The sequence below is a fragment of the Zonotrichia albicollis genome, chromosome 3 (genome assembly GCF_047830755.1).
Source record: "Zonotrichia albicollis isolate bZonAlb1 chromosome 3, bZonAlb1.hap1, whole genome shotgun sequence".
Taxonomy (NCBI): Eukaryota; Metazoa; Chordata; class Aves; order Passeriformes; family Passerellidae; genus Zonotrichia; species Zonotrichia albicollis.
In genome coordinates this window covers 51,600,807-51,622,946 of record NC_133821.1, presented here as the reverse complement: position 1 = coordinate 51,622,946, position 22,140 = coordinate 51,600,807, and the positions used below count along the sequence as shown (strand labels likewise).

The following is a 22,140-nucleotide window of genomic DNA, read 5'->3' as shown; positions in this document are numbered from 1 at the left end:
GGAAGGAAGGAAGGAAGGAAGGAAGGAAGGAAGGAAGTGGCGGAAGGAAGGAAGTGGCGGAAGGAAGGAAGGAAGGAAGTGGCGGAAGGAAGGAAGTGGCGGAAGGAAGGAAGTGGCGGAAGGAAGGAAGGAAGGAAGGAAGTGGCGGAAGGAAGGAAGGAAGGAAGGAAGGAAGTGGCGGAAGGAAGGAAGGAAGGAAGGAAGGAAGGAAGGAAGGAAGGAAGGAAGGAAGGAAGGAAGGAAGGAAGGAAGGAAGGAAGGAAGGAAGGAAGGAAGGAAGGAAGGAAGGAAGGAAGGAAGGAAGGAAGGAAGGAAGTGGCGGAAGGAAGGAAGGAAGGAAGGAAGGAAGGAAGTGGCGGAAGGAAGGAAGGAAGTGGCGGAAGGAAGTGGCGGAAGGAAGGAAGTGGCGGAAGGAAGGAAGGAAGTGGCAGAAGGAAGGAAGTGGCGGAAGGAAGGAAGGAGAAGGAAGTGGCGGAAGGAAGTGGCGGAAGGAAGTGGCGGAAGGAAGTGGCGGAAGGAAGGAAGGAAGGAAGGAAGTGGCGGAAGGAAGGAAGTGGCGGAAGGAAGGAAGGAAGGAAGGAAGGAAGGAAGGAAGGAAGGAAGGAAGGAAGGAAGGAAGGAAGGAAGGAAGGAAGGAAGGAAGGAAGGAAGGAAGGCCCGCTAGGGTAGTAAAATGCAGATCCCCTGGGTTTCTGTGATTGAGCCCACGAGAAGCTGAGTTTAAAGTAGAATTTGCTCTACAATGGACATGTATTATGCGTCATTCTCCCCTTTGCATAAGTTAGTGTGGATCTGATCAGAGGAGAATCAAAGCCTTCAAACTGAGCCCAGGGGGTGAGGATGGCTTAGGTTATGAGGCCAAAGCTGTCTGCACACTCACAAAGGAGCACAGCACAGCAATGAAGGGGGAATCAAAACATTACCCTGCCCACATACTCCCATAGCATCAGCTCATCCAAGGCCTGTCTCCACAAGCTCAGAGGAGCTCAGGCAGAGTGGAATGCAAGTTAAGGACACTTAATAAAGGGACTGCACCCTGTCCCGGACCCTTCTATGGCTGTTCCAGGAGAGCTTCAGACCCAGTGTCCTGGTGGGAAGCTGGTCCATCAAAATGATCAGTGCAGGAGAACTTTTGAAGACTGGCAGGAGCTGCTGTCTGGGGGTATAGGGACATAAAGAAATGCAGAGGAACAATCTCTCATGATTGCACATGACCTATTATGTCAGGATTATATGACAGGTATGAAGCAACAGCCAGGAAACAAATTATGGACCAGCCTGAATGATACTACTAATGTTGCCTTTACAATATAGATAGTACTGAAACAGAGATGAAAAATAACTAATCCTCAGTACCAGATCAGGGTGGATTTTCTCAACTTCTCTAAAAGACCCTTTGGGCCAGAGAGCTAATGTGCTGTAAACTTGTCTGGGATCCTCCTTCACCTTTTCTTTTCCTCCAGAATAGTAGAGTCTCTTTCATGCTGGTCACTTTTCCTGAACTGGTCAAAACTTGTCATAATATCAGATTACTCCACTATAGATTATCAGCACAAGCATACCTTACTCTTTCTTCCACCAAGAATTTCCCTGCTTATCTCATATATCTCAGGATCCCTAAATTTAAGATGCTGAAATGTCTCTAGCTTCTTTTCAGCATTTATTCTCTCTTTCATTTCCTCTTCTGTATATTTGGCATCTGCCAACTCCTTCACCATTTGTACAAGCCAATTGGTTCCTGAAATGATCAAGACACCAGTAGGACATCCATTCCACTTCACTTTTTCATGTACACCTGGCAGATATAAGTCTTGTCTAACTGTTTTCAAGTGAATCAGTTTGGCTCAATGTTGTACTTTACCCCTTTAACAAGAGTGTGCGCTGATTTTCACAGCAATGGAATTAATTTTCCCCATAGTAGCTGGTATGAAGCTATGTGTACAATTTGTGCTGAAAACAATGTTGGTAACAAAGGGATGTTTTAGTCATTTCTAGGCAGTAATTACACAGTGTCAGGGCCTCCTCTGATTCTCACACTGAGCTGCCAGAGAGTATCTTGAAAGTGCACAGGAAATTAAAAGGGGACACAGATGGGACACCTGACCCCAACTGATCCAAGGATTATTCTATCCCACATGGAGTCATGCTCAGCAATAAAATGTGAGGGAAGAAGAAGGAAAGAGAGATGCTGAGAGCTAAGGCACTTGTCTTACCATGTCACTGTCATGGGTGATGGAGCCCTGGACACAGCTGAACATTTGACTGCCAGTAGTATAAAACGAATTCCTTACTTTGTTTTTCTTGCACACATAGCTCTTGCTTTAGGTATTTAATTGTCTTTATTTCAACCATGACTCCTCTCACTCTGTTTCCCTCCCCCATCCCATTGCAGGCGAAAGAGCGAGTGGCCCTGTGGGGCCACTGAGTTGAGCTGGGAGTTGCCAGCTGAGGGTAAATCACAGCCCTGGTGAATAATCAACCCCTTGGGTGTGCCCAAGGTAAAAGGGGCAGAGCTGTTGAGCAGATACTGTGGAGTGCTACCCTGCTGCCTTCAGGGTCACATCTCATCCCTTGGCAGAAGCACAGGCAGACCTCTATTGCTCTTTCAAACTCCTTTCAAGTTCCCTACTTATTGGTTACCTCACAGTACTCCAGAAATGGATACACATCCCAGGATAAAGGTTCCTTACAGGCAATGGCTCTGTCCTGCATCCAGGCACTGTAAGGCAATGTCCAGACCTGAGGACAGGTATCACCCAAACCAGATTTCTCAGGATGAAATACTCACATCTGAGAATTTTTTGTCATTAAATCTGACAGGAGGGTCACATGCATGTGAAGTTTTAGTGCAATAGTGTGAATCAAATTCTACTTGTTGTACTTCAGTTTCATTTGTCTCCCCTCTTCCCCATAATTTAGTCTCTGGGTGAAATTGTTCTTTCTGGGACTGTTATTTGTATTCTGGTGTACACTATTTTAGAAGGTAAGGAGTGGTGAGATGTTGAAATAGATATTTCCATTGGTCATCCCTACTGAGAACAGGCAATACAGGAAGGTGAATTACCCTGTGAAGGGGACTTTCACTTTCCTTCATGCCCTTGAATACAGTATGGGTCTCCTTCACTACCCATATATCAGATATTTTCTGTGAAGATGGTGACTGAATTGAAACATTTTTTAAGAAAAAATAATCTGCATACTAAATAATTAGAAATTGGCGACAGAGACAGAATTTGTCTAGAAAGAATAGAGGCATTTCCTTCCTGGTGAAAGCTGGAACAGGGCTGTTGAGTATTTGTAAATAGGATTACTTGACATCTTCAGCAAATGGGTGTAGCCAAAGATCTCACCACAAAACAAAACGCTCATCACTCATCAGTGTCACTGTAAAGGCTGCAGCATGACAGTAATTCTAAGATACTTGGATCATTTAATCTAGTTTTCCAGTATATAGCATTCAGATAATCTGAGTCTGCCTTGCAAAGTTCTTGCTCTAACCACATTTCATTTCTCTTCAGGCTTTGCAGTACAAGTCATACTTCAACTTTTTCCCAAGTTTCGTTCCTGCTATATGTTCTTCAAATGCTTTGTCCATTTTCTCATTCTGATCTTCAGTGAAAAGATTCTTCCAGTCACTTACACCACCTTCAAAGAAGCAGGAACAGACTTAGAAAAACCAAGAAATTTCTTTTTTTTTCTATTCAGCTGTCATATTTATTGCATTGTACACAAAAACTGCTTGAGCCATTTTCCAGATGAAATATTTTTCTACATCAATAAAATTTTGTGCAGTCAGTGGACTTACATATATATGTGAGTCATCTTTTGCTATAATGCAAAAGAACAAACTCCTCTTAAGTTGACCATTCAAAAAGTCAGCCTAAAATTCTGTTTACCTCCATCACTCTCCTCTATGACTGGAAAAGTGTAAGGTCATGAAGAATTAATTAAGAATCATCTGCCAGGAGGCAGAGCTGACTTTCTGCACCTTTGGCAGCTTTACTTTTTATCCAGTTATTACTTTAATGTAAAATGCAGAAATAGATTCTGACGACCCAGATGCCCTCCTCATGTCCATGTCCCCCACACTGCACTGCAAACGTTACTCCCTTCACTTCACTCTCTTGTGTGTCCACCTGGATTCTTGCTAGCTTGGCTTACTTCTAATGTGTAAGAGTGATCAGGAATTTGGCAGTGCCCATCTCAGAAGATTCCCATGCTCTCCTACAAAGTGTGGTCACTCCACTCAGGCTGAGTTTGGCCCAGTGCTGCCAGCTCCAAAGGCTGGGCACTTGGTGATCCAGGCACAGAGGTGGAGAGGAATTCAGGCACATGACAGGTCCTCCTTCCTGCCAGCCACCTGTGAGCAGCCAGGAATGGCTCTGCTGTGAGAGCCTTGCTGTGCATCTTCCTCACCAGTTCTCCTTGGATAGTCTTCTCAAGCAAAGCAGTGATCACCTGCTTGACACTACCTTACAATTCTAATGTGAGTGCAGGAAAAAGAACCAAAGGATGGCCCAAGCCCTTGAGAGTGGCACATTTCTACCTCTGAGCCCCTTGGAGCTCCCTACCTTTGCGAAAGATAATATTGCCAAACGACCCATGGGTCTTGTCTGAGTTTTTCTTCATAGACTGGAAGCTGCTCCTCTCTACCACTAGCTGGAGCTGTTCCTCGGTCAGGGGAATTCCAAAGAATGTAGCTATGTTTTTCACACTCAGGGCAGGATTCTGGAAAGAGGAAGGTAACATATGGCATGACTTTCAAACAAATGACTCTGCTTTCCAAGTTGTTTGCACTTCCCTGTATCTCTCTGCTGGCTGCATACATAGGGTATTCACAGAGTTCTCTAGGACTAGGGTGACCCAAAGTGTTCCTCTTCTCCATAATTATTTTGCAGGAGACATGAGCTGCCTTCCTGTAGATTACAAAATATTATATATGATTTACAGGTGAGCAAAATCTACACTGCTGAAAATATTTAAGCTCCTCCCCAAAAATATTACTGACAATTGAGATTTATAATTATTTGGGCTTATATCACAGATAAATAAAAATCAAGAATCATTTTCCCAAGGAAAATATTACAAAGGTTTTAAAGTTTGAATTTCACCTTTCATCACTTAAAACAAAAAAAATTTCACACCCAACTTGGATACCCTGGATACATATAAGGGTGTATTGGTTCAGGAATAAAACGCCCCTTCAAGTATAAAGTAGTTGTAACTATTGACAACCTTACCTCTTTTACTTCTTCATAAGTAATTGTCATAATATTTTCTTTGTCGGCATATTTGTTCCATTCAGAAAGGTATTCAAGGTAGCATCCCCAGGCCACTAAATAAAACAAAGAATTCTAAGATGAAGCATAAATTAAGATTATACAGGTTTTGCTGATTATGTTGGGTTTGCAAAGAACTTTAATAATCATGTCTAAGGTAGGGTTTACACACTTCTGTAGGATATACAGATTTCACTTCAGGCCCAAACATATGATACCTTTTGTAAGTCAGGAAATAAAATTTGTAAGCTTTTAAAGACAATTCTGAGTTCACCAAAAAATCTATCATCTTGCCTAGCATGTTGTAAAACTCCCTTAATCTAGTCTAAGACCTTCTTGAACCTTCTCTTCTGCTGGCAATGAGCTATGCCGCACTCATAAACTTAAAGCAGTGCTATCACTTTTTCTCTTTTGCAATGCATTAGAATCAGTCCCCTTTATAATGCACTAGACTTAGTCCAAATAATTCCTTTTGTCCAATTTGGCATGGAGGTGATTATATGTCGCCATGGACACATGATGTTGGACAGGGGAAAAGGGGACCCAAGGTAGAGTTCAGAAAGAGCTGCTTTTTCCAGGAGAAATACCAGTATGTACAAATTCAAGGAGTCTCTTAAATTGCAGTTTTAGTAAATATGAACCTCAAGCAGTAAGACAAGTAATAAAAACTTAAGTTCAGACTTCTAATTCTCTGTCTTTAATCTCTCTCTCACTTTGGTATTGTAAACCAAAAAATCCTAGTGAACCTGATTTATCCAAGAAAAAATTTTTTTGGACAAAGACAAATCATTGGACAATTGACATAGACAGAAACATATACTGTACTTTTCTTTGTCATGAAATCTGTGAAGAAATCATCCCAGGTCTCATAGGAGGGAAGAAATGCCAAGCCATTGGAAAAATGGAAATAAGATGTAGCAACATCTTTTGGATTCCGAATCAGTAACAATATCTAGAAAAAAAATAAAATATTATTTATTAGGGAACGACGTAGAAGAGTACAGCATTTAAAAAAAAAGTAATAACAATAATATACTTTATAACTGCAGTTGGGAATTTCTAATACCTTGTGTGCTCCTTGCAGAAGTAGCAATTTCATTCCCAATTCAGAAGGTGCAGTATTTAACTTTGCTTTGGTACCATAAGAAGATGGTTGCCTAGAATTATTACCTTTTACAGATTAACCAAATTATTTATTCAGAATCTAAGTATGTTTTGCTCAATACAAGCATAGTTCATCATTTAAGTGGCAGGGAAAATTCACAAAAATATAAATGCTCCTTGAAATTTGACACATTGAAGCCCTTGCTTGCAAAAATGCCATAAAATTCCTCCCACAGGAAATTCCGTCAAAATCCATTTTGCCTCTGGAGGATTTGTTCAAACCCTGTAACTCTCTTGTGGAACCTGTCACAAAGAGGCAAATAAGGGCAAACTGTGGTTAGGTGAGGTTAATGGTAGTTCTTAAATATGTAGAGCCTTAAACACATAGAAATGGCCAGGCTAAATGCTTAAGTGCAAGAGTGATTCTGAGAATTGCCAGAAAAGTATTATGTTGGCTCTTTATTTAAAAAAAATTAATCCATTCAATTGTTTGCTTTAATACATTAAAATCAGCACTTACCTTGGCATTGCTTTGGAAGATAGATTTGGGAAGATTTTCAGGACGGAGATGAGTAACCATTAATCTTGGAGAAGGTAATTTGGTCATTCGCTTGAAGAATTGGAAGGAAGAAAGTGGACAGTTCAGTTAGTGCAAGTATTCTTTTCATTACCTATGCTAAAATGTGGCCTTGATGAACTTATCTACACTTATTAGCTGATTGAAGTGGTTTTTTTTGGGTTTTTAGTGAGTGTTTTCCTGGGATATTAGTGGGCTGCTCTGAGTAGCACTAATCTTCAAAACCCCATGAACAACTGGAAAAAGGACTATCCATTGTTTTTTCTCTTCAGTGATAACTCTCTTCAGGTCTGGTAGACAAGGGATCAAATCTAGAGGTGGGGTACAGATTAGCTCTCTGTGAAAGCTGAAGCCTCTCAAGGACTGAGAGAGGGGAGGAGGAGGAGGAAGATCTAGTGAAAGAGACAAATGCTAATATTACAAAATTCTTGCTTGCTTGGCTTAGTTCTAGTGTGTAAGAGTGAACAGTCATTTGGCAGTGGCCATCTCAGAAGATTCCCATACTCTCCTACAAAGAGTGGCCATTCCACTCAGGCTGAGTTTGGCCCAGTGCTGCCAGCTCCAAAGGCTGGGCACTTGGTGATCTTCATGAAGCTCTTCTTAAATACAAAAGATGCTATGTTGAATTTCTGAAGTTTATATGTATCTCATGGTATGTTCTCCTCTCAGCCCCAATGAAGTGTCTCTTTATTTGTATGTGTTCAGTATTTGACAGCTCAGGGTAAATTAATCCTGACCAGATGCCACATAAAGAGGAGTGGTAAAGTTCATATGAAACAGTAGAATAGATCATACTTCATATATTCAGTATTTGAAGCACATAATGTTGTTCATTTCCATACATACTCTCTTCCCACCTCATATTTCCCAGCATCTCCAACTTCTAAGTATGCTTCTTGTTCTTCAGCATTTACACTGCTTTCACTACCTGGTGTTTTCTTTTGAGATATGGCTATCAGATCAGTTAAGATTTGACTTAGCCAGTTTGTGCCTGAAAGTAGAAAAGCATAGAAGTGGTTGTAAAACTTTTGGAATGGACAGAAATGGATTTACCAGGGAAGTCAAGAGGTGCTAGTACTACCAGGTGAGTTGCCTGCTCTCCTTTCATGTCATACAATCACAGCTGACTGTCTGGTCAGTCACCACCCAGGATCCTACCTTTGCTCCTCATAAGGAGATATTTCTCCAACTTGAACATTTCAGTACCTTAAATTAACTTGTATACTGTAAACTGACTAATCAGGGGAAGAACTGCTGAGGTTCAACTAGAAAAACCTGTCTTATTGTAATAAAATTTATTGTGACACATGTAAGAGAGACTGGGGTGGTGAACCTGTACTTTAAACCTAATATATGAAGTGTTTTCTGGTGGGCTGGATTATCTTTGGAAGAAAGATGGGTCACAGTACTTCAAGACAGTAGCAGAACGAGATCTGAAAATTGCGTGCACATTTTCTTTATCATCACCAAAACCTCTCTGAAGTGACATTTCCTAGACACACTTGTTATCTTTTTCTTCAAAAGATAACAAAGAGCCTGCATACATCTCCCATCTCTGATTTACCATGTCCTGACTTCTGGACACTGGGTCCCTACATTTTTCTCATTGCAATCTTAACAAGTGCATTCCAGTGCATAACATTTCTTCAAAAAGAAAATACAATGAAATAGCAAAATCTTCACAATCCTCTCAGCTGTGACTATCCACTGTAAAGCAGTGCGAACCAATTGCTGTAAGAGAGAAACAGCAAGATTAAAGTGTATATGAGGCAGATCTGATCTAAACCTTGGCTTGCATGTGGACCAGTGCTTTGAGGCAGATTGAGGAAATAGGTAGGGTAAACTTGCAACCCTAGGAAAGATGTCCTCTTGATTTTCCTTAAATACTTAAAAAACAATGTAATCACTTCAAGGACTACAAAAATGTTTTTGATAGCTATTTCCTAACACCTATGTGAAATAACCTAAAGAATATTGTATATACCATTTGAATGCACCAAAGGCTCCATTGTAAAAATATAAAGCTCTTAACTTCACCAACATACATGTGGGAGTAGATCGTGGAATATCAGGAGATCTAGTTACCGCTGGTGTAAAAACTTGTGTTTTGATTCTCCCCAATTTGTGCATTTCACTTCATGACTATGAAAAGTAAAACTAACAAAAACCATTTGATACTATGGAAAAGAAAATCAGAATGTTTTTCGCAGTCTTTTGGAAAATTTCCCATATCAAATATTAATAAACAATTTCTGGTGCTTTTTGCAAATGAAATCAGTTTTACAAAATTTGGTGAACATTCTAAATACAATTATTTAGCATAATATCATATTATATATAATATCATATATATTTCACATATTCGGTTCAATTAGAGAAACTTCCCTTACAATTAGAGAAACTTGTTTATAAAAAAATTAAAATATATTCACCGGATTTAGGGTATCCTGCCAAAATTACATCATCCCTTCTGGCTTCAAAGGACTCCAAGGACTTGAAAGTTTCAGATCTGCAAAGTGTGATAGGGTAGTGAATTCCCTTGTAAGAAAAGAGCAGTTCATCACGATGCATGGAGTTGGCTGCTGCTATTGCCTCATCTAGGAAATCAAAAACTGTTTTCCTGGACTTTTCCATTCTTCTTCTCTCTCTGTCACAGAATGAACTGCTGTGTAGAAGGAGAAACCCACAGATTTTCCTTTAATAGGTGCTTGGTTTGTTCTTTTTTTTTTTCTTGACCCTATGAACAAGAACTTACCTCTCTTTCTGAAGCTGTAAAATATGCAGTTGCAGTCAAAGACCTTAAGTAATATGAACCATTGAAATCAATAGAAGTTGAACATAAACTAACAAGATAAGCAGACAAATGCAATTGCATTCTAGGAAAATGGCTTAGATAATTCTAAGGCATCATGCTAATAATTCTGTGATTACAACTCTGAGTTTATAAACAGAATATAAGAAAATAGAATGACATGCAGTTAGATAGAATAGAATGCAGATTGGAATTTAAATGTCATGATCAAAATCCTCAAGACTGTTCATCTTTTTCCAGCACTCACTGCTGGGATTTTCTTTTTTTTCTTTATTATATCAGCCATCATTCTCACCAAAGCTAGATAAAATGTGTTGGGATTGGGAGAGAAGATGTTCAGTGCGCTAGAGACTGAGCTGAGGACACTCCTGTGAGTGTGGCCGGCTGCTCCCGGCTGCTGGAGCCCAGGGGGGCACAGGGGCACAGGCACTCTTGGGCCACTCATCAGACTGCACTACAGAGGTCTGTTTTTCTGGTGGTTACACAAAAATTACTCATTTCTGTCACAGACATCTTTTGTGAAAAATCCTTCCTTTAGGATTTTTCCTCCTTCTGAGAAGCTGTGGCCTCAGCAACAAAATGTAAACAATGGATTATCTGCTGCTGTGGAATGAAACAGGTGGGTACGTGATCAGTCTTGGGTGAATGTTTGGATTTGCTGCCCACTCACAGCAGAGCTGGGTCTGACTCTGTGCTGAGACACACCCCTTTGTTTATTCATTCCTTTTCTATTCTTATCTTAGCAAGGTTCTGAGAACTTTTCTCTCTATTCCTTTTAGTATAGTCATAATGTAATATATATCATAAAATAATAAATCAAGCCTTCTGAACATAAGTTCAACATTCTCACTTCTCTCTTCACCCTGAAAAACTCTTGCAAGCCCTGTAACACATTTCTACATTTCTTTAATGAGCTCTATCATTGTTTAACAACTGATCAGTGCTTAGGGAGGTGGTAACAATATAATCTCAGCTAAAGAGAGTAGTGTTGATCATGCACTTCAGATTATGAGTTGCTGGCTGCCCTGACCTCAGTAAAGGAACTGGCTTTAGGCTCAGGTTCAATATTTAAGTCTCTGGCAAGAGGATGGATGTATCACAAAAAATGAGAAAATACTTCTCCCCCAAAATTCTTGCCATCCTTTCTTATCTCCATCTCTTGACTGCTGCCTGTTGTGCACTGGAAGGAAGGAGACCAGCCACTACATACCTGCATGCATTTGCCATTTGCTCTCCCCAAGGGATTCAAGGGAGATCCAGGGCTCTCCCTGGTCCCTGAGCCATAATGCTGTGCCCATGGGATGATCTAGCCCTACATTTTTACATCTACTTTTTCCAGTCCATACAAAATCCTTTGCTTTTCCCTTCATCTTCCTTCTTTCTGTAAAACCTTGTCAGCATAGAAAGACTACCTATGTACAGGCATAATCTGAAACCAGTGGATATCACATGGCCTGGTCCATCTGATCAATAACAAGTGCCAAAGGGCACAAAGTTGACATCACCTGCTCCATTTATTTCACTGACATCAGGTAAAAATTGCTGTCCTATGAAGTAGCACTTCTGGTGATTCTTGATGTGCAACTAGCCAACCTAGCAAAGCAAAAAGCAGCTTACTTTTCTTCCTTATCTTCCCTTGGCATTGAATTGCCATAGACTGAAGATAAGAAAATGAGTTTACTTGGTATTTTTACCTGTTGACAAAAAAATTATTTGGGACAATCCTTCCTAGGAGTGGAAAAAGTGGGAAAAAGACATGTAAATTATGAGTGTCATCTCATGCAATAGCGTAGCATTGGAGTAGTGTTTCCAAAATTTAAAAAGTATTCCAGAGAAACCTTCCAAGGATTTCCAGTGTATTTTTGCAAGAAAGGGCAGTCAGGCCAATTATTCCTGGGAAGCATATTTTATCCTTAGGAATAAGAAAAATAAAAATGGCCAAACCCTATATTTGTGGAGGAAAAGATAATTAGGACACATATGTAATGAGGAGGGGTTTTTAGGGCAGTCATATTTCTTGATGAAAAAATGAAGAAGGATCAGATTTCATAAAGTGAGCCTTTGATACAGACATCGTTCATGACACCTGAGCTGAGAGACAGGAGGAGAAGTGCCTAGCCCCACTTACGTGATATGAGACCCAGTGATCCTGCTAAATAGTGAATCCAGAGACTGACAAGAAAGCATCACTTGATTCAAAATTTATAAGAAGCAGCTTTAAAAGATAAGTGATTTAAAAAAGATTAAAAACAGATTAAATATTTGATTCTCTCCAGATAAATGGTATTTGTAGTTCAAGCCACCACCGTTGCTCTGAAGGTTTCTGACTTCCCACACTGACAGACCTGATTCTGGAGCTTTGCAGAAGGAGGCTGGAGACATTTCTGTGACAGCTACAGGACACTGCCAGCTGGCTCTTACACGGTGCACAGTTCTGCCCATGCAGATTCATTCCCTGTTAAATGAAACAGCTCCAAAGTATGAGAGGTTCAAAACATGTGCTCCCAAGTGCTAAATAAGAAGAGGTATGTTTTATCGTTATTTCTGTGATCTGCATTTGCCTCAGTAAAACTCTGGAGAAGGCTTCCATAAATTAGTCCTTTAAAATAATTAAATCAATTTTTAAATAGTTCCTGTAAGATTGATTCAATCAAGAAAATGCCTTAAAACTGCTCTGTTCATTCATTTACAACAACAAAAGACAGAAAGAAAGAGAGAAAGTGAGAAAAATAGAAAGTGAGAAGGAAAGAAGGAAAGAGAGAAAGAGACAGACAGAAGGAAACAGTGGAAGGGAAGGGAAGGGAAGGGAAGGGAAGGGAAGGGAAGGGAAGGGAAGGGAAGGGAAGGGAAGGGAAGGGAAGGGAAGGGAAGGGAAGGGAAGGGAAGGGAAGGGAAGGGAAGGGAAGGGAAGGGAAGGGAAGGGAAGGGAAGGGAAGGGAAGGGAAGGGAAGGGAAGGGAAGGGAAGGGAAGGGAAGGGAAGGGAAGGGAAGGGAAGAAAGAAAAGCCTGCAAGGGTAGTGAGATGCAGATGCCCTGGGTTTCTGTGAATGAAAAGCAGGACTTAAATCAGAATTTGCTCTACAATGGAAATATACGTGTAAGTTTCCCCTTTGAAAAATTTCATGTGGAACTGATCAGAGGAGAATCAAAGCCTTCAAACTGAGCCCAGGGGGTGAGGATGGCTTAGGTTATGAAGCCAAAGCTGTCTGCACACTCACAAAGGAGCACAGCACAGCAATGAAGGGGGAATCAAAACATTACCCTGCCCACATACTCCCATGGCATCAGCTCATCCAAGGCCTGTCTCCACAAGCTCAGAGGAGCTCAGGCAGAGTGGAATGCAAGTTAAGGACACTTAATAAAGGGACTGCACCCTGTCCAGGACCCTTCTATGGCTGTTCCAGGAGAGCTTCAGACCCAGTGTCCTGGTGGGAAGCTGGTCCATCAAAATGATCAGTGCAGGAGAACTTCTGAAGACTGGCAGGGGCTGCTGTCTGGGGGTATAGGCACATAAAGAAATGCAGAGGAACAATCCTTCATGATTGCACGTGACCTATTATGTCAGGATTGCATGACAGGTATGAAGCAACAGCCAGGAAACAAATTATGGACCAGCCTGAATGATACTACTAATGTTGCCTTTACAATATAGATAGTACTGAAACAGAGATGAAAAATAACTAATCCTCAGTACCAGATCAGGGTGGATTTTTTTGTCTTCTCTAAAAGACCCTTTCCGCCAGAGAGCTAATGTGCTGTAAACTTTTCTAGGATCCTCCTTCACCTTTTCTTTTCCTCCAGAATAGTAGAGTCTCTTTCATGCTGGTCACTTTTCCTGAACAGGTCAAAACTTGTCATAATATCAGATTACTCCACTATAGATTATCAACACAAGCATACCTTACTCTTTCTTCCACCAAGAATTTCCCTGCTTATCTCATATATCTCAGGATCCCCAAATTCTAGATGCTGAAATGTCTCTAGCTTCTTTTCAGCATTTATTCTCTCTTCATTTCCTCTTCTGTATATTTGGCATCAGCCAACTCCTCCACCATTTGTACAAGCCAATTGGTTCCTAAAAGGATAAAGACGCCAGTAAGACATACACTTCACTTTTTCATGTACACCTGCCAGATGTAAGTCCTGTCAAATAGGTTTCAAGTGAATCAGTTTGGTTCAATGTTGTACTTTAATCTTTTAACAAGAGTGTGCGCTGATTTTCACAGCAATGGAATTAATTTTTCCCATAGTAGCTGGTATGGAGCTATGTGTACAATTTGTGCTGAAAACAATGTTGGTAACACAGAGATGTTTTAGTCATTGCTAGGCAGTAATTACAGTGTCAGGGCCTCCTCTGATTCTCACACTGAGCTGCCAGAGAGTAGCTTGAAGGTGCACAAGAAATTAAAAGGGGACACAGATGGGACATCTGACCCCAACTGATCCAAGGATTATTCTATCCCATATGGAGTCATGCTCAGCAATAAAATGTGAGGGAAGAAGAAGGAAAGAGAGATGCTGAGAGCTAAGGCACTTGTCTTACCATGTCACTGTCATGGGTGATGGAGCCCTGGACACAGCTGAACATTTGACTGGTGGAAGGATAGAATGAATTCTTTACTTTGCTGTGCTTGCACACATAGCTCTTGCTTTAGGTATTTAATTGTCTTTATTTCAACCATGACTCCTCTCACTCTGTTTCCCTCCCCCATCCCACTGCAGGTGAAAGAGTGAGTGGCCCTGTGGGGCCACTGAGTTGAGCTGGGAGTTGCCAGCTGAGGGTAAATCACAGCCCTGGTGAATAATCAACCCCTTGGGTGTGCCCAAGGTCAAAGGGGCAGAGCTGTTGAGCAGATACTGTGGAGTGCTACCCTGCTGGCTTCAGGGTCACATCTCATCCCTTGGGAGAATCAGAGGCAGACCTCTATTGCTCTTTTCAACTCCTTTCAACTTCCCTACTTACTGGTTACCACACACTACTCCCAAAATGGATACACATCCCAGGATAAAGGTTCCTTACAGGCAATGGCTCTGTCCTGCATCCAGGCACTGTAAGGCAATGTCCAGACCTGAGGACAGGTATCACCCAAATCAGATTTCTCAGGATGAAATACTCACATCTGAGAATTTTTTGTCATTAAATCTGACAGGAGGGACACTTGCATGTGAAGTTTTAGTGCAATAGTGTGAATCAAAATATACTTGTACTACTTCACTTTTATTTGCCTCTCCTCATATCCATAATTATATTTTTGGGGGAAATTCTCCCTTCTGGGGCTGTTATTTGTATTCTGGAGGACACCTTTTTAGAAGGTAAGGAGTGCTGAGATGGTGAAATGGGTATTTCCACTGGTCATCCCTACAGAGAACAGGCAATACAGGAAGGTGAATTACCCTGTGAAAGGACTTTTCAGTTTCCTTCATGCCCTTGAATAGACTATGGGTCTCATTCACTACACATATATCAAACCCTCTTATCACAATCTTGTCTCTTTCTTCATAAATGGATGTTAGACACAAGAGTAAGTAAACATGAGACATTAGCAAATGAAAATCGTACCGGCAAGACTTGGAAGATTGCTTAAAATTACCTACAAAGAATATTTTATAATTATTTGTCTGGTATCCCAAAATGCAGAACCATCAAAATAGACTATTTTAATGGAAATGATACTTTCTCTATCAGTACTATTTTACTCTTGAAAGTTGAATACACTGTTCATATATTATGCTTTTTGTAAGCTTTGTTTTAGTTATTCTTTTCAGCTCTTTGTTCATAAGATAACTCTGAATTGCAGAGGAAAATTTCTTTCTCTTCTGCAGTACTAAAGAGTAAGGGCAACAAGAAATTATCATTTTTTTATTCTTTAGGCCAGATGCCAAAGAAATTTTCTTTGGAGCCAGCTGCCTGAATCCTGAGGGAGCCAGATCACTAAAATACCTCAGCATGAAATGTAGCAACCTGTCCCCTGGGCCACTGCGGACACAGGTGCCTCCAGCTCCTTCAGCCCTCAGACTCTGCTCTCTGCTCATGAGCAGGGTCTCCAGTGCTGCCACAGCCACATGTCTGTCTGTCTGTCTGTCTGTCAGGTGCAGAAGAGAGCATATGTGGCCCGAAGTTTAGAATCCGACTAGCTGAGGGCGAAAGGCCGACGCCCCTCTGCTATTCCTGGCCAGCACCCTTCCGGAGTCTGATGGCCTCGGGCTGTGCTGGCTGCGGACTGGCGTACCTCGCTGATATAGGAGATGAACGGAACTGACCATTTCCCGGGGGTTAAACATCGGTTTATTGACGGTGATGCCGCATCCAAACACCAGGAAACCATCCGGGAAAAAGTTTTTTTTCATAGGGGGTGAAAACAGGATTATAAAGCAAGGGGGTGGGTACAGACAGAGCCAATCAGGAAAGGTGAGGGGATGAACTTCACAGAACTGACACTCCATGGAGACCAATAATCAAAAGGTAAAGGAGGTGTCCTGGGGCCCCAGCCAACCACCATCTCTAGAGAGGAGAAGGTTCTCGAAACCTGGGAGGAGGAAGGGAGTGATTGACTGGACAGGGAGGAAACAACTTTCACTTATAAGGGAAACCAAGGGGAGAAGCAATTACATATCGGCAACTATGAATAGCAGTTGCTATAGCAACTTAGCTGACAGGCTAGCAGTGGCGGGAAAAACTGGGGGAACGAAACCATTTTACACATAATAGGGGAGAACAATACATAAATTGGGGGAATAACACAAGAAACTTAGCAACACACTACCACATCTCCCCGTTTTTTACCAAATAAAAATTAAAATGAAGAGAAAAGTCCAAATTAAGCTTAGAATGCAGGAACTCGCAGCTGGTCATGACGAGTGTCTTTGTCTTCTGAACATTGCAAGGGACAGTGGCACTCGGCGCAGTCAGTTTTCTCCGGACTAGCTTGCAAATTAGGAGGATGAAAATCAAAAGTGAGTTGGGGAAATGTACTAAAAGACAAAAGGTGAACAGTTAAACGCAAAATACTTAAACAGATGGTTCTGCCCCAAATAATAAATCCAGTTCGGGAGAAGAAGAAGAAATGGGGGAGGGAGGTTGGGATTAATAAACCAGAGGTAGTTCAGTGACGAGAGGGGTAGGAGCAGCAGTCTCAGCATTGGGGAGGAAGTAAACATCTGAGGAAACGGATGGTGTTTGGGAGGGTTTTCTCCGTCACCGCGAGCACGCCTGAACCTGTGACTCAGCTTCCTTCTGCATCCTCTGCTTCGGGATGAGGTGCCTGACTCATTTGGATGGTCTTTTTCCTCTGTCTTCTTCTTATCTTGCTTCCGCCTCCATTCCATGTAGTCTTGGCGCATGGGACACTGAGGCATCCAATGCCCCACCTTGCCACAGAGATGGCAGGGATGGGTTGCTGATGTCCTCCTGCCGGACTCAGAAGTAGAAGGACCGGCCACGGGGGAAGCTTCAGCCTCTATGAAGTCTTGCTCGGGGCATTCAGCAAAATGCACAGATGTTCTCTTAGGCCTTGGGGCCAGGGAGACTTGATGCACTACGACATCTATCATGGCTTCTACTGTGGGCTTAGGACTTCGAGGGAGAGTTTTTATAGCCTTGCGGCAGTCAGCGTTGGCATTGCTATAAGCCATCTGCTCAAGCATTTTTTCCCTGTCATCCTCTCCGAACGCTTGCGCTTCCACATATCTGTATAGGCGTTCGATAAATTCCATGTATGGCTCTTGCGCTCCTTGCAAAACCTCAGCATCTTCCCATTGGGAGGTAACTACCTCTAACTTAAAGAAGGCCCGCTCAGCTGCCCGGGCCGTCTCTACTAGCTGGGATGGGAATAAGGCTTTAGCTTGATTTGCCCCTTCAGCCCACTGTCCTTCACCCAAAAGATGTTCTTGGGTAATTAACTGACCATCTGCGTCATGGGACAGTGTAAGGTTCCCCCAAAAACTTGGGAGTACTTCCACTATTTCCCTCCTCCATTCCCTCACCCAGACCCTAAATTCCATGGGTCTGAGCAGGCTAGAGAAGAGGGACCTTAAATCCGTCGGTACCAAATCTCCCTGAGCAAGGGTATTGTGTAGCAAACCCCGGAAGAATTCTGACTCCCGGGAGTAATCTTTCTGAGCTTTGCATAGCTCTTTTATTCGGACCTGTGCTAAAGGCACCCACTGTGCCCGTGCATTTCCCCCTTCCCCTAGATAATATGTTACAGGAGCGGCTTCTAATAGGGGAGCTTGCTCCAGTGTCCGGCTTTCCCCCCCCCCCTCCTCTGAACACAAAGCGTGAGAGCTGGGGGGGGTGGCGTGGGAACCGAAACTGGAGGAGGTTGAGGCGGGGTTTGGAGCTGACGTAAGGCAAGGGAGTGGGCGCGGCAAAGTACTCTTGTCCGCCCCCCGGACGGCGTTCGGAGGCGGAGGGAAAAACGAAAACGGAGCGGGGGGGAAGGGAGTGGGGGGCTGAACCGGGGGAGGGGTTTGAGGAGGAGCTGAAGGTGGGGCGGAGTGCTGAGGAGTGAGCGGGACGGAGGGAGGGTATGAGAGAGGAGTAACTGGGCAAGGGGTGTGGTCAGGGTGAAGGAAGGGGTTGGTGCTTGGGAGGAACGGGTTAGCGGAAGAAGAAGGAGCTCTGGCGGCAGAGACCGCGTGGTCCCCGCCATCTTGGACAGTAAAGGGGCTATTTTGTGGAATTTCATTACTAAGCGGAACAAACTTAGGGGTTGAAACTGGGGACTTGGGAACTGGGGTAGAAGGGGAGGATGGAGGAACTTGGGCAGGGCTCCTCGGACGGGGAGGCTGAGCAGGTCGAGAGGGAGCAGGGGCAGAATGGTTTCCCTGCTTTTTGTTGGCCTTTAAAATCTCTTTCGAGGGCTCCTGCCTGTGTGAAGAGGGAGAGGGCTGGGGGGTAAGGATGCGGGAACTGGGAGAACTAGGGAACAAACTAGAAGAAGAAAGATCCTTTCTTGAACTCTCGGCTGGGCGCAGCGAAGTTAATACTTTGCTTGCCCAGTATGCCACGTTAGACAACCGGGGTTCCCCAGCGTTAACCTGTTGGTCTAATTTGGCCACAACGGCTGCCCAAAAGCGCGGCTCTTTCGCAACTTCTGGGGAAACTTCAGGGAAATGTGAAAATACCCATCTAATCAACACTATCAACTCTTTCTTGGGGGCAGTAAAACCTCTTCCAAGTAACAAACCCTTAACTACAAAAAAACCTCCTTTTTGGGTTTTGCTCTGACCCACACCCATGATCATGGGGGGTGTAGCGACCCCACCACGGCAAACCGCGCGGAAAAGCCGCCCCGCCCTGAATGAGCCCGCCGCAACCAGTCAGCGCCATGCCGAGAGCCCCGCTGCTGGGCCTGGCGTCACCGTGCCGGGGCACCGCGAGCGCGAAAGGCGGCAGACGGCAGTCCCTCGCGTAGAGCTCCCAGGGAAAATTAAAAGGCAGGGGAGGAATCGAGTCCGGGGTTCACCTAATCAAAGAGCATTGCAAACGAAAAGTTCAGGCGGATTAGTCCACTGACACCGGAGGAAGTCTGATGGCTAGTAGATTTAAAGTCCAGTCCGCGGGGTACGGTAAAGCCCCCGCGTGGGCGCCATCTGCAGAAGAGAGCGTATGTGGCCCGAAGTTTAGAATCCGACTAGCTGAGGGCGAAAGGCCGACGCCCCTCTGCTATTCCTGGCCAGCACCCTTCCGGAGTCTGATGGCCTCGGGCTGTGCTGGCTGCGGACTGGCGTACCTCGCTGATATAGGAGATGAACGGAACTGACCATTTCCCGGGGGTTAAACATCGGTTTATTGACGGTGATGCCACATCCAAACACCAGGAAACCATCCGGGAAAAAGTTTTTTTTCATAGGGGGTGAAAACAGGATTATAAAGCAAGGGGGTGGGTACAGACAGAGCCAATCAGGAAAGGTGAGGGGATGAACTTCACAGAACTGACACTCCATGGAGACCAATAATCAAAAGGTAAAGGAGGTGTCCTGGGGCCCCAGCCAACCACCATCTCTAGAGAGGAGAAGGTTCTCGAAACCTGGGAGGAGGAAGGGAGTGATTGACTGGACAGGGAGGAAACAACTTTCACTTATAAGGGAAACCAAGGGGAGAAGCAATTACATATCGGCAACTATGAATAGCAGTTGCTATAGCAACTTAGCTGACAGGCTAGCAGTGGCGGGAAAAACTGGGGGAACGAAACCATTTTACACATAATAGGGGAGAACAATACATAAATTGGGGGAATAACACAAGAAACTTAGCAACACACTACCACAGTCAGGAGCTGCACACAAGGTGGGGCAGAGCAGCCCTGTCTCTCTAGAGAGGCTCAGGGCAACCAGGGATCCTGAGGATGCCAGCAATCCAAGTCCCAGTCCCAGCACTGTCTGTCCAGCAGCCAAAGTGTCTTGGGCTGTGCAGCTCAATCAATGTGGAACAGCCCCAGTGCTCCTCAGGGACAACTCTGAGCTGCTCAGTTAGCCACAGGAAGGTCTGCCTTGGATGGAAATGCTGTCATCAGGAGCATTTGCAGTACACCATAAAGAGAAGATGCACCTGAATGGAAGACTCAGCCTAACTTTACTCTAGGAAATGGAATGAGGAAAGGACATGAAGTGGAAGATGGATTAATATAATTTTTCTGATTTGTTCACGCTCTGTAAAGCTGTCAAAAATATAAACATAATTTTCATTGGAAAATTCTCTATTTAGGCATAGGCAACAAAAGAGACTAGACCAAATAGAAAGATACTCTAGATACTTTTCTTTTTCCTTTTTCTTTTGAAAATTTGTTGAACCTAAAATTAATACATTTTGTGAGTCACTGTTACTGTGACAGTCAGTTATGTCTAACCTTCAAAACAGATTTCCAGGTTTTTCTGAATTGATTCTCACACTCACTGGCCTCATCTCTGCTTACTTTTCACTCCCTCAAAATGTCACTCATCCATCCAGTTTCCTTGCCTACATTCATTTTGGCATCCTTGCCTTTTCCATCTTGCCTTCTTCCACCTCCTTACCCCCCTGAATGCAAGGGCCCACTGAGTATCTCTAATGGAGCAAAAGCACATGAGGTGTTACTGCTCTGAATAGCTCTGTCCTTCAGAGTGAGATTGTTAAGGGTACAAAGGGACTGAATTCAAGCCTTGGGATTACACAGGAGAGGACAAAATGCAAAATCAGATCAAAGTCTGGTTTTCAACCAGATCAGCAAGACCAGAATAAGATCTGAGCCGTTTTGTTCTAGCACTGTCATCATGTTAGTCCTTGCTAAGAAATTCCTCAGGTGTTCTTATGCCAGTTGCTGCCTGACTGATTTACCCCCATCAAGTACCTGCTCCTTTGGCTTCACTTTTCTAAATAGAGAGTTTTACACTTACCATTACTAAACATTGGGTTCCCTAATCTTCTCAGTGTGTTACGTTTCAAATTGTTTTTCCTTTTTTCCTAGTATTTTCAGCCCTCTGTTCTGATCCCCAGATTTAAAAGTCAGTCATTTATGATACAGTGTATCATATTAGTCTGCCCACCAGTGTTAAAAACAAGATTGAATGAGATCAGAACTCACCACTAAAGGAGATTGCTTTAATTGCCCTCCCAGTTCTGCTCTCAACCAGTACATGCAGTGTGACCATAAGCAAACTATTGCAATCAAGTTCATCATATCCATGGGAACAAGTGGGTATTCCTGAAAGTATTGCTGCTGCTGTCATTGCTTCTGAATGCCTTGTAATGCTGTGGTATGAATTTCTAAGTCTACTTCCAGTACTATCAGTTCTGTAACCACATCTGTACATTACCATCTCCACAACAATTTATGTCATTTTAGTCACATAATTTCAGGCCCCCCAATGCTGTCATCTCCTTTATTTTCTGTCAGTGGCTTACTCAAGAGGTATCTTAAGGAGGATCACAAACTTCTTTACCAGAACTCATAATTTCTATTTCATTTTCTACAAAATGTTCCATGGTCGGTTGCTTTGTCATTTTTGCTACTACATTCCTAAGTATCAAGTAAAGGTGACTGTTTTATACTGGTTCTTCCTTCACAAGTTTTTAAACGCTGAAGTTTTGTATTTTTTCCTCCTGGAATCTGCTACCTTTCTGCTTGCTTAGAGATAACTTGCAGTTGTTCAAACATGCCTTGCTGCAGGATTTTCTGCTGCTCTGCTTTTGAATCCTTTCATTTCTTTCCTGAATATTCTAAGTCTTACTTCTAGCATTTCCAGTTCTTTACAAAACTCTGCATGTCCACTTACATCCAAGCAGAATCAACCAGGTTTTGAAGAATTAAACAAAAAGTCTTTCAATATTTCATTATTTCCAACTCTATCTTTTATGTTTACACTTTATCTGCCATGGGGATGGATCT

General features: G+C 43.0%; 1 protein-coding gene across 3 annotated transcripts; it reads right to left on the bottom strand.

Moving 5' to 3' along the window:
- Positions 1–1,577: 1,577 nt before the first annotated feature.
- Positions 1,578–13,838, bottom strand: LOC141728526 (sulfotransferase 6B1-like). 3 transcript variants are annotated; one of them, XM_074537419.1, is made up of 9 exons: positions 13,673–13,838; positions 12,118–12,227; positions 9,393–9,469; positions 7,818–7,951; positions 6,904–6,993; positions 6,105–6,231; positions 5,241–5,335; positions 4,572–4,728; positions 1,578–3,645 (listed from the first exon to the last, which is right to left on the bottom strand). In XM_074537419.1, exons 2-9 carry the CDS (start codon positions 12,222–12,224, stop codon positions 3,515–3,517), a joined length of 918 nt encoding a protein of 305 aa, XP_074393520.1. In that variant the 5' UTR covers positions 12,225–12,227; positions 13,673–13,838; the 3' UTR covers positions 1,578–3,514. The 3 variants fall into 3 exon arrangements, with proteins under 3 accessions (XP_074393520.1, XP_074393521.1, XP_074393518.1); XM_074537420.1 differs by lacking the exon at positions 13,673–13,838 and having other exon boundaries at positions 12,118–12,418; XM_074537417.1 differs by lacking the exons at positions 12,118–12,227; positions 13,673–13,838 and having other exon boundaries at positions 9,393–9,710.
- Positions 13,839–22,140: the final 8,302 nt, after the last annotated feature.

What these genes read in the sequence shown, in the direction of transcription:
- LOC141728526 (XM_074537417.1), bottom strand. Translation starts at nt 9,594, where the DNA reads ATGGAAAAGTCCAGGAAAACAGTTTTTGATTTCCTAGATGAGGCAATA. An exon ending in GGCAGGATACCCTAAATCCG is followed by an intron (nt 7,952 to 9,392) that starts GTGAATATATTT and finishes TTCTACTTTCAG; the next exon opens with GCACAAACTGGCTAAGTCAA. An exon ending in CAATATTATCTTTCGCAAAG is followed by an intron (nt 3,646 to 4,571) that starts GTAGGGAGCTCC and finishes GCTTCTTTGAAG; the next exon opens with GTGGTGTAAGTGACTGGAAG.